This window comes from Nomascus leucogenys, chromosome 22a, assembly GCF_006542625.1.
Source record: "Nomascus leucogenys isolate Asia chromosome 22a, Asia_NLE_v1, whole genome shotgun sequence".
Taxonomy (NCBI): Eukaryota; Metazoa; Chordata; class Mammalia; order Primates; family Hylobatidae; genus Nomascus; species Nomascus leucogenys.
Genome location: NC_044402.1, coordinates 124,558,408 through 124,571,649, shown reverse-complemented (window position 1 = coordinate 124,571,649; position 13,242 = coordinate 124,558,408). Strand labels below are relative to the sequence as shown.

Here is a 13,242-nt window from a genome sequence, read left to right as displayed (position 1 = left end):
CATACCTGTTGTCTTTATGCATTTTCATGTTTGTGTTGAAGATATTTCTTCAAGTTTGATTTTGTGTTGAATTTTTGCTTATAGCCACCAGCTGCACAGCTTTCCTCCAGTGTGAATGAGGACACGGGGACTCAGGTGGTACTCCCTGATGAAAGTCCTATCATGCCCTTCATTGCCACAAACAAATGGTTTCTGCCTTGTGCTTGCATGGGTCTGGCTTGCAGGCCTTGTGGTAATTGGCACTGCGTCGAGGAGAGAGTGGATGAACCTCCTGGGAAGTGCTGTGGTCAGGGTGTGTGAGGGTCTCCCTGGTCTCAAGGGTCAGGGAGGACACTGCCTCCAGGACACGCTGCCTATGCATCCCACCACCCAGTTTTACTTGTCTTGGCCTCAAAACTGGAAACATATAGTATCAATATTTAGGCTTCATGTATTTTAGATTAAGGGTGTAAACATTTATTCAGCTCCTACTTATGCCAGAATCTACATTGCCCCGTTAGAAATACAAAAATGGGTCAGGTGTGGTGGCTCATGCCTCCAATACCAGCACCTTGGGGTCCTGAGGTGGGAGGATTGCTTGAGCCTGGGAAGTCAAGGCTGCTATGAGCCGTGATTGCACCACTGCACTCCAGCCTGGGCCACAGAGTGAGACTGCGTCTTAAAAAATGACTCACGCCTGTAATCCCAGCACTTTGGAAGGCCAAGGCAGGCAGATCACTTGAGGTCAGGAGTTCGTGACCAGCCTGGCCAACATGATGAAACCCCATCTCTACTAAAAATACAAAAATTAGCTGGGCGTGGTGGCGTGCACCTGTAATCCCAGCTACTTGAGAGGCTGAGGCAGGAGAATCCCTTGAACCCGGGTGGTGGAGGTTGCAGTGAGCTGAGATCGTGCCACTGCACTCCAACCTGGGTGGCAGAGCGAGACTCTGTCTCATAAATAAATAAATGAATGAATGAGAAATATAAAAGTGATTGTCACAGAGTTGGCAGTGGGGACAACAAGCTTGTTATGAGTAACTACAGAGGCAGAGCAGGGCGATCACCCACGGAGTCCCCGGCATCCTCGGGATGCAGGAGATGGAGAGGCCTGGCACCCAGAGGCGCTGAGAATGCAGGAGCAGGAACCGCAGGGCTCCCATTGTTTCTCTGAGGTCATAAACCTGAATATTAAACTTTGGCTACTTTGGTCGTTTGTCATTTTCCTGCATGTGCACAGGATTTCCTCATCGCCCTGTGCGTGTTCCGGTGAAAGAGGGCCCCAGAGATGCGATGTGGAATGATTTCCTCCAGGGTGCAGAAGGCAGAATTGCCATGCCCAAGCCCGAGCCTGCTGTGTGCTCCCGGTGTGCGTGGCACCCCTCTCCGTGGCACTCCTCCATGAGCCTCTTCCTACTCACAGCCACCGCCTTCCTCTCGGCCCAGACGGTCTACTACCAAGTGCACACAATTTGTTTTTACCAAGAAAAGCAGTTAACAGTTCTGTTTAATTTCTATGTCATTATGTAATGAACATTTTCTTTTTCTTTTTTTTTTTTTTGAGACGGAGTCTCGCTCTGTAGCCCAGGCTGGAGTGCAGTGGTGCGATCTCGGCTCACTGCAAGCTCCGCCTCCCAGGTTCATGCCATTCTCCTGCCTCAGCCTCCCGAGTAGCTGGGACTACAGGCGCCCGCCACCATGCCCGGCTAAATGTTTTTTGTATTTTTAGTAGAGACGGGGTTTCACCGTGTTAGCCAGGATGGTCTTGATCTCCTGACCTCGTGATCTGCCTGCCTTGGCCTCCCAATATGCTGAGATTACAGGCATGAGCCACCGTGCCCAGCCGAACATTTTCATATTATTAAAATGATTTGAAATTCTGATTCATAGGTACTGCATAACTTACCTTATATCATCATACTTTATGTGACTATATATAGTATGTATACGTATATGATGTACATATATGATATGCTATATATGTATCTGTATATATGTTATATACTATATACGTATGTGTACATATATGTATATATTTGTCCAGTTTGTCCAGTTAATTTTATAAGGTCAGTTAGGAAATAGTATTAAACAAATTTTAAAAATTAAGTTCTCATGGAACACAAAAGATAAAATTACTAAAAACTACTCTATTTTTTGTTTTCTTTTCTCCACAGAACCATCCGGGTATGGCTGAAAAGAGACAGTGGTCAGTATTGGCCCAGCATTTACCACACAATGGCCTGTAAGTACCTGAACTGTTCCATTTGAGAGAAATGTCTCTAATGTTTTTGATGATTTAAATTTCAAAATGTCGGTTGAGTATGGTGGCTCACACCTGTAATCCCAGCATTTTGAGAGGCCAAGGTGTGTGGATCACCTGAGGTCAGGAGTTTGAGACCAGCCTGGCCAACATGGCGAAAGCCCGTCTCTACTAAAAATACAAAATTAGCTGAGTGTGGTGGCGTGTGCCTGTAATCCCAGCTACTCAGGAGGCTGAGGCAGGAGAATCACTTAAACCTAGAGGCGGAGGTTGCAGTGACTCAAGGTCACTCCACAGCACTCCAGTCTGGGCGACAGAGCAAGACTCTGTCTCAAAAAAATAAAAATAATAAATAAGTTTCAAAATGTCTGATTAAATATTGCTGCTAGATTTCAAAATGAATTTCTTAGTTGCCTAATACCTCTGGCAGGCTGTAATAAACTGCAGGAAAAGTCCTTTTCTTTTGCAAAGGAAGTTGAGTCTATGGCTTAACTGAAGCAGACTTGAGCAAAACTGAAAAAAAAAATAGGAAAATGAACATGTTCCCCTCGATTTTTCTTTGTCTTAATTTGGCCAACTTATGTTAGTAGTAACTTTGTCCTTTGTAGTAGCTGATATCGACACTAAGAAAGGACTGTGCCCTGCATAGCTTCATGACTGCCCAACCTTTTCACAAACCTCTGGACCTATTGAGAGACATGGTCCAAGGTACAATGCATTCTAAATAGATAATTTTCTCAGCAGTCAGTTATGTTCTATAAATAAATCTGGACAATGAAGCTTCTGCTTTGAGACTTTAAAGCGGCCCTGGAGGCCGGGCGCGGTGGCTCATGCCCGTAATTGCAGCACTTTGGGAGGCCTAGGCGGGCGGATCACCTGAGGTTGGGAGTTTGAGACCAGCCTGACCAACATGATGAAACCCCATCTCTATTAAAAATACAAAATTAGCCAGGCATGGTGGCGCATGCCTGTAATCCCAGCTACTCAGGAGGCTGAGGCAGGAGAATCGCTTGAACCCAGGAAGCAGAGGTTGCAGTGAGCCGAGATCACACCACTGCACTCCAGCCTGGGCAACAAGAGCAAAACTCCATCTCAAAAAACAAAACAAAACAAAACAAAAACACACACACACATACAAAAACAAAAAAAATCAGCCCTGGGATATACTGACATAAGATGACACATAAACTGTAGCCCTTCATGTGAATCTAAGCAGCATCACCATCCTTGTCTCCCACTTCTTTTCTTCAAGCTTTCTTGAAAAGAAAGCCCTGTAGAGAATGCCTGGATGTCACCGAAGTTCAAACAGGGAGTCAACTCCGTTATGCCAAGTAGCCGGACAGGAGGCCTCCATAGCTGCTAATTTCCTTGAGGTTTGGTCCTTAATGAGTGATTTTCCTCAGTTAAGGGTTTGAATACACAGAGGACCCCCCCTAAGAAAAGAAAAAAGGCTTTAGTGCATGCTTGATGGTTTGTTACTGAAGACCATTATCAAGTTTTCCAAAGAAGAGCTCTTGACAGTGGTTGCAGATGCTGCTGATGCTGTCCACTGCTTTCTTAAGAGGTATTCCAGGGCTGTGGAGTTTGTTATAAAGACAGAGCAGCCAGTTATTCAGCAAACTACATCTCATCAGCTTGAGTCATCCTCTCAGGCACCTCCTCCTTTGGTAGCACTTTCTCCTTTATACATATATTTCATTGTGCATGCAGCATTTAGGTTCTGTAATAATTTTCACAAAAGGTTAGTAGTTTATTAGGATTTTTTATTTTTCTGCCTTCTACCAACAGCCTGGGCAGGCTGGCCAGCTTCTCTGTCTTGGTAGTCATTCCGTGAAATTGAGAGAGACCTTTTGGAACCCTGGTATAAAGATAACTATTATGAAAGGAGCAGTAAAGCTTTATAATACCTAGGACATTTGAAGACTTCTTGAAAACCTGATCATAATTTATTGTGCCAAGCAGTGGCATCTCTTCCGTTACCCATGTTTGCATGTACTGTGGATGCATAACCTTGGTTCTCACACTAAATTCTCACCTTGAGATATGAAGTAACCGATGTCTTAGTGAAGGTGCTTATGGAGCCTGTCTGATAAATTTACTTTGGAAATTTTGGCAGCAGGGCAGAGGTAGGTGGGACATCCTGGGCCTCTGAGCCCACCTGTTACCCAACCCACCCCAGTCTCCCAAAAAGACTTCTGTTAGGCTGACTCCTTACTTTCCAGTGACCCAGAGATAGATCTGAGAGCTGGAAGTAGCAACAGCCTGAGGAGTGCATATCAGTGCTGGGAAATGTTTTGTCATCACTGGGGAAAATTTTGGTAATACTATGGCTCTTATGCTTCCCATTCTTCCCTTCCTCCATCATTAGCATTTTGGTCATAGCTTAATCTCCCTGAGTCCTTAACCATGAAGTTCATGCTCATTAGAATAGAGACAGAGACTGAGACGGATTTTGTCCCATTTTTAGTTCAGTTACTCCTTGACTTGCATTTCCCCCAAATAGTACAATTTTGTAATGAATTTCTCTCCCAGGACGCCAAAACCTTAGCAGTAGAAATGTGTGTGCTCTCTTGGCTGTTAGATCTCGGGCAAGTGGCAGTGGATCTCTCTGTCTTCAGCCCTTTCTAACTTGGCTTAACTGTCCCCTCCTGAAGGAGCTTCTAGCTCAGGAAGGAGGAACTTGAAAGAATAGACACAGCTTCGCAGTGGGTAGTCGACACCTGCATGTTTGTATCTGCACATGTTCAGTGGGTTACTTCTAGATGCTTCTTTATTGCTTCTATTTGTACCTATATCTGCTGATAAAACTGCAGGTACACCACAAGAAGAAAACAGAGTGAATGAATTGTGAGAAATAACTGCATGTCTGTTTTAGAATGACTTTTTATTTCAAAATTAAATTTAGGATACAAAAAGAATGCCATGTTAGTTCTAAAAGCTATCTGCAGATTATCCAATTTAGGATGTCTTAGTGGTTATATCCACCAATTTAAACTTTTTCCTATGACTTGACAGAGTGATCAATAAGCCAAGCCTTAGTATATTGCTATATGCAGTCCAATTATGTTCTATAACATTACCTCACATAAAAAATAACTTTCAGAATCTGCTTTAGCTGAAGAAAAATGGTAACTCTTGGCTTCTATCTTTACTGTGTACTTCATGCCTTTTTTTGGTAATATAATTTTATGAAACCATCACAACAGCTATGCAAGGCAGATAATATTTTTACCATTTTGTGAATAAGCAAGCTGAGGTTAGAAGGGTTAAGTTGGTTGCTTGTCATTGGAATTCCAATCCATGCTCATCTATGCCTCCAAACCTATGCTTCTCACCACAGTAATGGGTAGGTCCACACACTTTTTGTGCAAAGGGCCGGACAGTAAACATTTGGACTATGTGGGCCAATCACTGTGACACTTACTCAATTCTGCCTTCCTAGCATGCAAGCAGTCATAAACAAGACATAAATGTTGCATGTGAGCAATCATAAGTTATACATAAATGGAGCATGCAAGCAATCATTAATGAAAAGGTCTGACCATGTTCCAAAAAAAAAAAGTATTTATTAACAAAATATGCAGTCAGCTGAATTTGGCCCTTTGGTGTGATCCAAAGTTTTAAACATTTGATTTTGGACTGCAGTGATGGCTTTTTAAAAGTTCATTGAGTTGGCTGGGCACGGTGGCTCATGCCTGTGTTCCCAGAACTTTGGGAAGCCGAGGCAGGCTGATCATTTGAGGTCAGGAGTTCGAGATTGGCCTGGCCAACATGGTGAAACCCTGTCTGTACTAAAAATACAAGAATTAGCCTGGTGTGGTGGTGGGTGCTTGTAATCTCAGCTACTCAGGAGGCTGAGACAGGAGAACCGCTTGAACCCAGGTAGCGGAGATTGCAGTGAGCTGAGATTGCGCCACTGCCCTCCAGCCTGAGTGACAGCGAGACACCATCTCAAAAACAAAAAAAAAGCTAACTGATTTGAAAGATGATTCCTATTTTGCTTTATATCCAACCCCTCCCCTTCTACGTTAAATTTATATTGCTTATCTCAATTAGAAACCTTTCTAGGGAGAGAGCCAGGATATTACTATATAATACAAAACAAACTAAGGAAGCCTTTCTTTTCTTTTTCAAATGTTGTAGTTGTTTGGCTTCATAAAGTTACCCAGCACTTTGTAATTTTTACACAAAAGAGGGATTTTTACATATTTATGTTGTTTGTTATAGGGTTGGGCATTAAAAAAATTGAAAAGAAGCTTAAAACTAATGCATTTAGTGCCAGCTAGAAAGCAAGCAGAAATGATGACAGTGAATCTCTAAACGCATCAAAGCGTGATTTGATTTGTCAAAGATAAGTGTATGCATGGTTTATTAAAGAACATTTTGATTGTATAAAGATATGTATATATATCTTTGTGGTCATAATACTTAAACTTGATCGTTCTTTTAATCTCAAACATCACTATGTCGGATAAGGGTATACAGGCTCGTGGTCAATTCTAATTGTTTTGTGCACAATTTCAGTACGTACCTTTCAGAGCCAACTACATAGTTCTTGGATGCAACTGAAACAGTGTCTATGGTCTGATCATGCAATTAGCTATGTTTTTGCTTTGGGGTACAATCCAGTATTATAGTTTACTTCCTTCCGTTGGCGAGGATATCAGCCTACTAGAGAGAGAACTTTAAACTATATTCAAATGGTGACTTCATTTAAAAGACATTTTTTCTTTTATCTTTTTTTTTTTTTTGAGATGGAGTCTCACTATGTTGCTCAGGCTGGTCTCAACTCCTGGCCTCAAGCAATCCTCCTACCTTGGCCTCCCAAAGTGCTGAGATTACAGGCATGAGCCACCCTACCCACCCATCTTTTAAGAGAAGTTTTATTCCAAAGTAAATTCAAATTTGTTTGTTTTGTTTTGTTTTTCCCTAGCATGCATTTCCTTGTTTTGGTTCTTCCATTGCTAACTAAAATTCCTTAGGCTGAAACAAATCCAAAATTTTTTTTCCAAACGTTCCAATGTATAAATCACTGTAATTCTAATTTTTGGTAAAAGGAGACAATTTAGAATTTCTCCTTTCTGAAACTCATTCTCTAGCCTGTGATTTCTGGAAGAAGGTAGGGTAGAACATGGAAGGAGGGTTTACATGAGGAGAGGCAGCTGTTCTTCCAGTCACATAAGACTGCTATGGACAAGGAAACCTGTCTGCACCTCACAACTCACATATGCCATATATCTGCACCTCACATATGCTCACATATGCCATAGAATGGGAATTCTGGTGCTGGGAACCCATCTTTGCACAGCTACTCTTTGACATTTGATGGGAAGGGTGGCAGGGGCGGGATGACCTCCTGAGCGTTTGGGCAGCAGGTCACACACTACACGCACTGGTCCCGAAGGCTTGCCAGACTACAGGTAGGACTTTCAGTCAGATGAAACTTCATGCTGGCTCGCTTCACCCAGCATTATCGAAATAACTAAGAAGATTTGTAAAATCAAGGTTTTAAACTAAGACAACAGAGAGAACTTTAATAACATTTTCAATACGTAATTTTTATAAAACATTTTACCCTCTTTCAGTGAACCTAAATTATACAGTTCTTAATCATGTAGTTCTTAATCAATCACTTTGAAGAATGACTTAAAGTGCTTAGCGTTGCTGGTAATGTGGTCTTTGTCTTTCTGGCAGCTCCTTGCTCTGCTATGGCTTACCATCATGACAGCAGACGGATATTTGTGGGCCAGGATAATGGAGCCGTAATGGTAGGTAGCTTTTAGAATGTGTTTATTACGTTCTTTATATTATATTCTTTATATTGACCTCCCATGTCCCATATTGGCCAGTTAACTTTGGATTAACAATGGATGCTCGATTGTTTGGCATGAAAAATGTTTAATTTAGGCCAGGCACGGTGGCTCACATCTGTAATCCCAGCACTTTAGGAGGCCAAGGCGGGCAGATCGCTTGAGCCCAGGAGTTTGAGACCAGCCTGGGTAACATAGCGAGACCTCATCTCTACGAAAAATAAAAAAAATTAGTTGGTAGTGGTGCACGCCTGTGGTCCCAGCTGCTTAGGAGACTGAGGTGGGAGGATGGCTTGAGCCTAGGAGGTCAAGGCTGCAGTTAGCTGAGATTGCACCACTGCACTTTCACCTGGGCAACAGAGGGAAACCATGTCTCAAAAAAAAAAAAAAAGTTTAATTCAGTATAGATATTTGGTCAAAAATGGATTAAATTAAATTACTGCTTAATTTTAAACTAGTTTCTTGGAGCTCAGAATGCTGTCATAATTGATAGCTGGGTGCTCAGGCTGACCCACAGATCATAGCCTTCATAGAGTGAATATGTCACCTACAGCAGCCCCCATCCCTCAGCTGTGATGGTGGAGAGCCTCTGTCACTGTGTGTGTGTGTGTGTGTGTGTGTGTGTGTGTGTGGCCATTCAGCCAGCAACTCATAGAACTCTTTAAGGCAATACTTCTCAAACTATCTTTGGCAAAGGACCTGATATTCAAGTTTCTAGTCTATTATAGACTGGCATTTTTGTGCGTCAAATTGTACGCATATATTTATTTTTTCTTAATTGAAATATAACTTACATAACATAGTTACCATTTTAAAGTATATAATTCAGTGGTCTTGTAGTATATTCATAAGATTGTGCAACCATTACCATTCTCTAATTCCAGAATATTTTCATCACCCCTCCCTGCAACAAAATCCCATACCCATTAGCACTCACTCTCCGTTGCCCCTTCCCCCAGCTCCTGGAAATCACTAATTTACTTACTGAATCCAAGGATTTGCCTATTTTAGACACTTTATATAAATAGACTCATACAATATGTGTGGCCTTTTATGTCTGTCTTTCACTTAGCGTAATGTTTTTAAGATTCATGCCTGTTTGAATTAATTAATTCTTTTTGCAGTGGTTAGTATTCTATACTGCACTTGGTTGATCCCTTTATTAGTTGATAGACATTTGGGTTGTTTTCATCTTTTGGCTATTGTCAATAATGTTGCTATGAAAATTCATGTACATGTTTTTGTATGAACATATTTTTTTCTATTCTCTTGGGTATGTATACCTAGGAGTGGAATTGCTGGATCATATGGTGACTATTTTTTTTTGAGACGGAGTCTGGCTCTGTCACCCAGGCTGGAGTGCAGTGGTGCGATCTCAGCTCACTGCAAGCTCCGCCTCCTGGGTTCACGCCATTCTCCTGCCTCAGCCTCCTGAGTAGCTGGGACTACAAGCGCCTGCCACCATGCCCGGCTAATTTTTTGTATTTTTAGTAGAGACGGGGTTTCACCGTGGTCTTGATCTCCTGACCTCGTGATCCGCCCGCCTCGGCCTCCCAAAGTGCTGGGATTACAGGCATGAGCCACCGCGCCCGGCCTATATTGAACTTTTAAGCAACTACCAAACTGTTTTCCATAGTGGCTGCACCATTTACATTCCCACCAGCAACACACAAGGGTTCTGGCTCTCCAAATCCTTGTTAACACTTGTTATTTTCCGCTTGTTTTGTTTTGCTTTGTTTTTGTTATGGTCATCCTGGTGGGTGTGAAATGGTACCAGATTGTGGTTTTGATTCGCGTTTTCCTAATGACTAGTGATGTTGAGAATCTTCTTAGGTGCTTGTTGGTCATTTATATCTTCTTTGGAGAAATATCTATTTAAGTCCTTTGCCCATTTTTAATAGAGTATTTTTAAATTGTTGACTTGTAAGAGTTTTTTTCTGTATATTAGATACTAGACCCTTATCAGATATATGATCTGCAAATATCTTCTCCTGAGAGCTGCCTTTTTACTTTTTTTTTTTAAGTTTGGTGAAGTCCAATTTATCTTTTTTTTTTTTTTTTTTTTGGCTACTTAAGCTTTAGATACCATATCTAAGAAACTATTGCCTAATCCAAGGTCATTTATATCTGTAAAGATAAGTATAAATCATCAAGATTTACACCTGTATTTTCTTCTGAGAGTTTTATAGTTTTAGCTTTACATTTAGATCTTTGATTTATTGTAAGTTAATTCTTATAGTGGTATCAGGGAGGGGTTCCACATTTATTCTTTTACATGTGGACATCCATTTATCCCAGCACCAATTGTTGAAAAGACTATTTTTTTTCCCATTTAATTTTCTTGGCATCTTTGTTACAGAGCCAGCCAGGTAGAGAGCCAGGGAAGAGTTTCCAAAAGTCGATGTTATAGTGGCTTGATGGTGCGGGGCGATAGGGAGGCACCCTAGGGCGACTGGAGAATTGGGCAGAGGCCAGGTCATGCAAGGTCTTGTAGGTCTGGGTAAAGCTTTAAATTTTATTGTAATTGCAGTGAGAAGCTGTTGAAGTGTTTTCAGCAGATGAATAGCATGATATAATTTATATTTTTCAAAGATTCCCCCTAGCTGCTGGGTAGAGAACGGATTGAAGCATGGCCAGAGTGGTGGTGGGAGAATCAGACTGTTTTAGCAGCCTGGGTGAAAGGACGATGGCCATGAAGAAGGACAAGTGGATGGACTTGAGATAAGTCTTGGAGACATCTGAGATAAGTTGGCTGTGTAGAGGAGAGGAAGAGATCGGGTGACAGCCAGGTTTTTGGCTTGAGCAGCTGGGTAGGAAGTAGTATTGTTTGCTGAGAAGGGTAAGGCTGGGCGGGGAAGGCAGTTGGAGGGAGAGGGGACAGTGAGAGCCAGCCTAGTTTAAGATACCAGTGAGCTTCCAACTGGCCATGTGAAGTTGGCACAGGATAAACAAAACTGGAGTCCCAGAGAGGTCTGGGCAGAGGGCATCATCATCAGGTCATTTTTCAAGCCACAAGAATGACTGTGAGTAGCTGGGGAGGGAATGAAAGAAGTCAGGGCCCAGACCTGCGGCCTAAATAATGACAGTGTTTTGGAGTGGGGTCAAAGGGGAGGCCAGCCAGGGAGGAGGGGAAATGATGATCCTTGAGTGTGACTTTAAGGGGTCCAGACCACCTTATGTAAGCTGAATTTCCTGACCTTGCATAGTCATGCCAATCATTGAGGGAACTTACTAAAATACAGATTCCCTGGCTCTATGCCAGACCCAGAGCTTTGGAATCACTAGGGAGAGAGCTGGGGATCTGTATAATAAGTAGCAAGTCCTCCAGGTGAACCCTAGGATCAAGTGCTTTGGGGAAACTACACGGTTTCGTGAAAACCACTGAGGAGCAGGAGCAGGTTTCTGGGTTTTGTCAGCTCAGAAATGTGTAGCAGGCTTTGAAGGGACAAGGCTGAAAGTGCAGGTGCCAGTTAGGAGGCTGCCTCTGGACCCCAGTGTGAAATCATGAAACACTGGGGTGGTGATGGAGAAGAGGCTGTGGCCTCAAGAACTGTCTGGGAAGCAGGGCTGGGTGTGTGAATAAAGGTGCGTGTTGAAATAGAGAGCAGCTTTAAGATGACTTTCAGGTTTCTAGCCAGGAGTTAGCTGTCTTCAGAGACAGAAAAGATGCTGATCTATTTTGGGGAAAGGTGATGAGTTCAGTTTTGAGAACTGACCTTGGGTGTTTTGAGAACTGAACCTCAGGGTTTGGTCTGGGCAGGGGTTGGGAGTTCGCTGAACATAGACATCAGTGGAAACTACAACGGTGGCTGCCGTGAACTAGGGAGAGCGGGTAGATTGAGAAAAGCAGAGGGCTAAGGTCACATTCCTAGGGAAATGTCAATATTTAAAGAAAAGCTAGAGGACTGGGAGCCTAAAGGAGAGACAGGAAGAATGGGCAAAGTGGGAGGAGAGCCAGCCAGGACAGTGCAGCCACAGAAGCCGGAGGGCAGTGAGTTGCAGTGGGGAGGTGAGTAAAGGTGTCAAGGGCAGGAGGGAGAGGATGAAATTGGGCCTGGCTAGTGTCCTTGGGATGGCACTTAGAAGGCAGCTACTGATAACAAGAAGAGCCTTTCCATGCAGTGGGGTAGCCCTAGTGAGCCATGGACTGAAGTGTGACTGGGAAATGAGGGAGCCTGAGGGTAACCAGAAGTGGGCTGGTCATTAGAGAAGCTTTTGGCGGAGAAGGGGTCAAAGAAAGTAGAAGTATAGTTTTGAGAGTTTCATTGTTTTTTTTTTTTTATGAAAGAAGCAGCCTTGGACCAGGTGTGGTGGCTCATGCCAATAATCTCAGCACTTTGGGAGGCTGAGGCAGGAGGATTGAGCCCAGGAGTTAGAGACCAGCCTGAGCAATATAGTGAGACTTCATCTCTACAAAAGATAAAAAAATTAGCTTAGTGTGGTGGCATACCCATGTAGCCCCACTACTCAGGAGGCTGAGGTGGGAGGATCACTTGAGCCTGGGAAGTGGAGGTTACAGTGAGCAGAGATTGCACCACTGCACTCCAGCCTGGATGGCAGAACAAGACCCTGTCTCAAAAGAAGGAGAAAAAAAAAAAAAAAAAAGAAGCAGCAGCCTTGATGTAAGGGCCGAGAAGAAAGATCCAGTGGAAGGGACAGGCTCCCTGCCCATGCAGTTCACACAGCAGCAGGCGGCAGATGAGGGTGCTGGAAATGCATGACACAGTAGTGAATGCTGAAGCTCTCCATTTTAGCCTTCAGAAAATTTTATAGAAATATCATGATGTGCATACACACATATAATGAGAAGCCACTAAGTATAAGCTTCATATAGTGCAGTGGTGCAGTGCTGGTGCATTCATCTCCCTAGGGACCCTTCTTGAGGCCTTCAGTTCAAGGGGAGACTGTCATTATAGGATGGCACATAAGAACTGTTACAGTTGTTCAATGGAAAGGGACAATGCAAATCCAATTTAGCATTAGTTAGCAATTGATCAATTGCTTTTCCACTGAATACAGATTAATATATACAGTGCTGATACATTTTTTCTACTTTGTAAAAACAAGATGGAAAACGAGAAATCTGTATTCTTTTGTGTGCTTTTTTCTCCCCTCACTCTGGTCTGTCAGCAATTCATAATATCCATGTCAATTTAGCATTGATCAATAATAGCATTCTTGGCTGGGCATAGT

The 13,242-nt window shown here is 42.9% G+C and overlaps 1 protein-coding gene across 1 annotated transcript in view; it reads left to right on the top strand.

Moving 5' to 3' along the window:
• Positions 1–13,242, top strand: part of WDFY1 (WD repeat and FYVE domain containing 1) — a 71,079-nt gene that overhangs the window by 25,116 nt on the left and 32,721 nt on the right. Inside the window, exons 2-3 of the mRNA XM_003272431.3 lie at positions 2,154–2,221; positions 7,934–8,007. Coding sequence (XP_003272479.1) covers positions 2,154–2,221; positions 7,934–8,007 — 142 coding nt within the window. The remainder of the gene's footprint in view (positions 1–2,153; positions 2,222–7,933; positions 8,008–13,242) is intronic.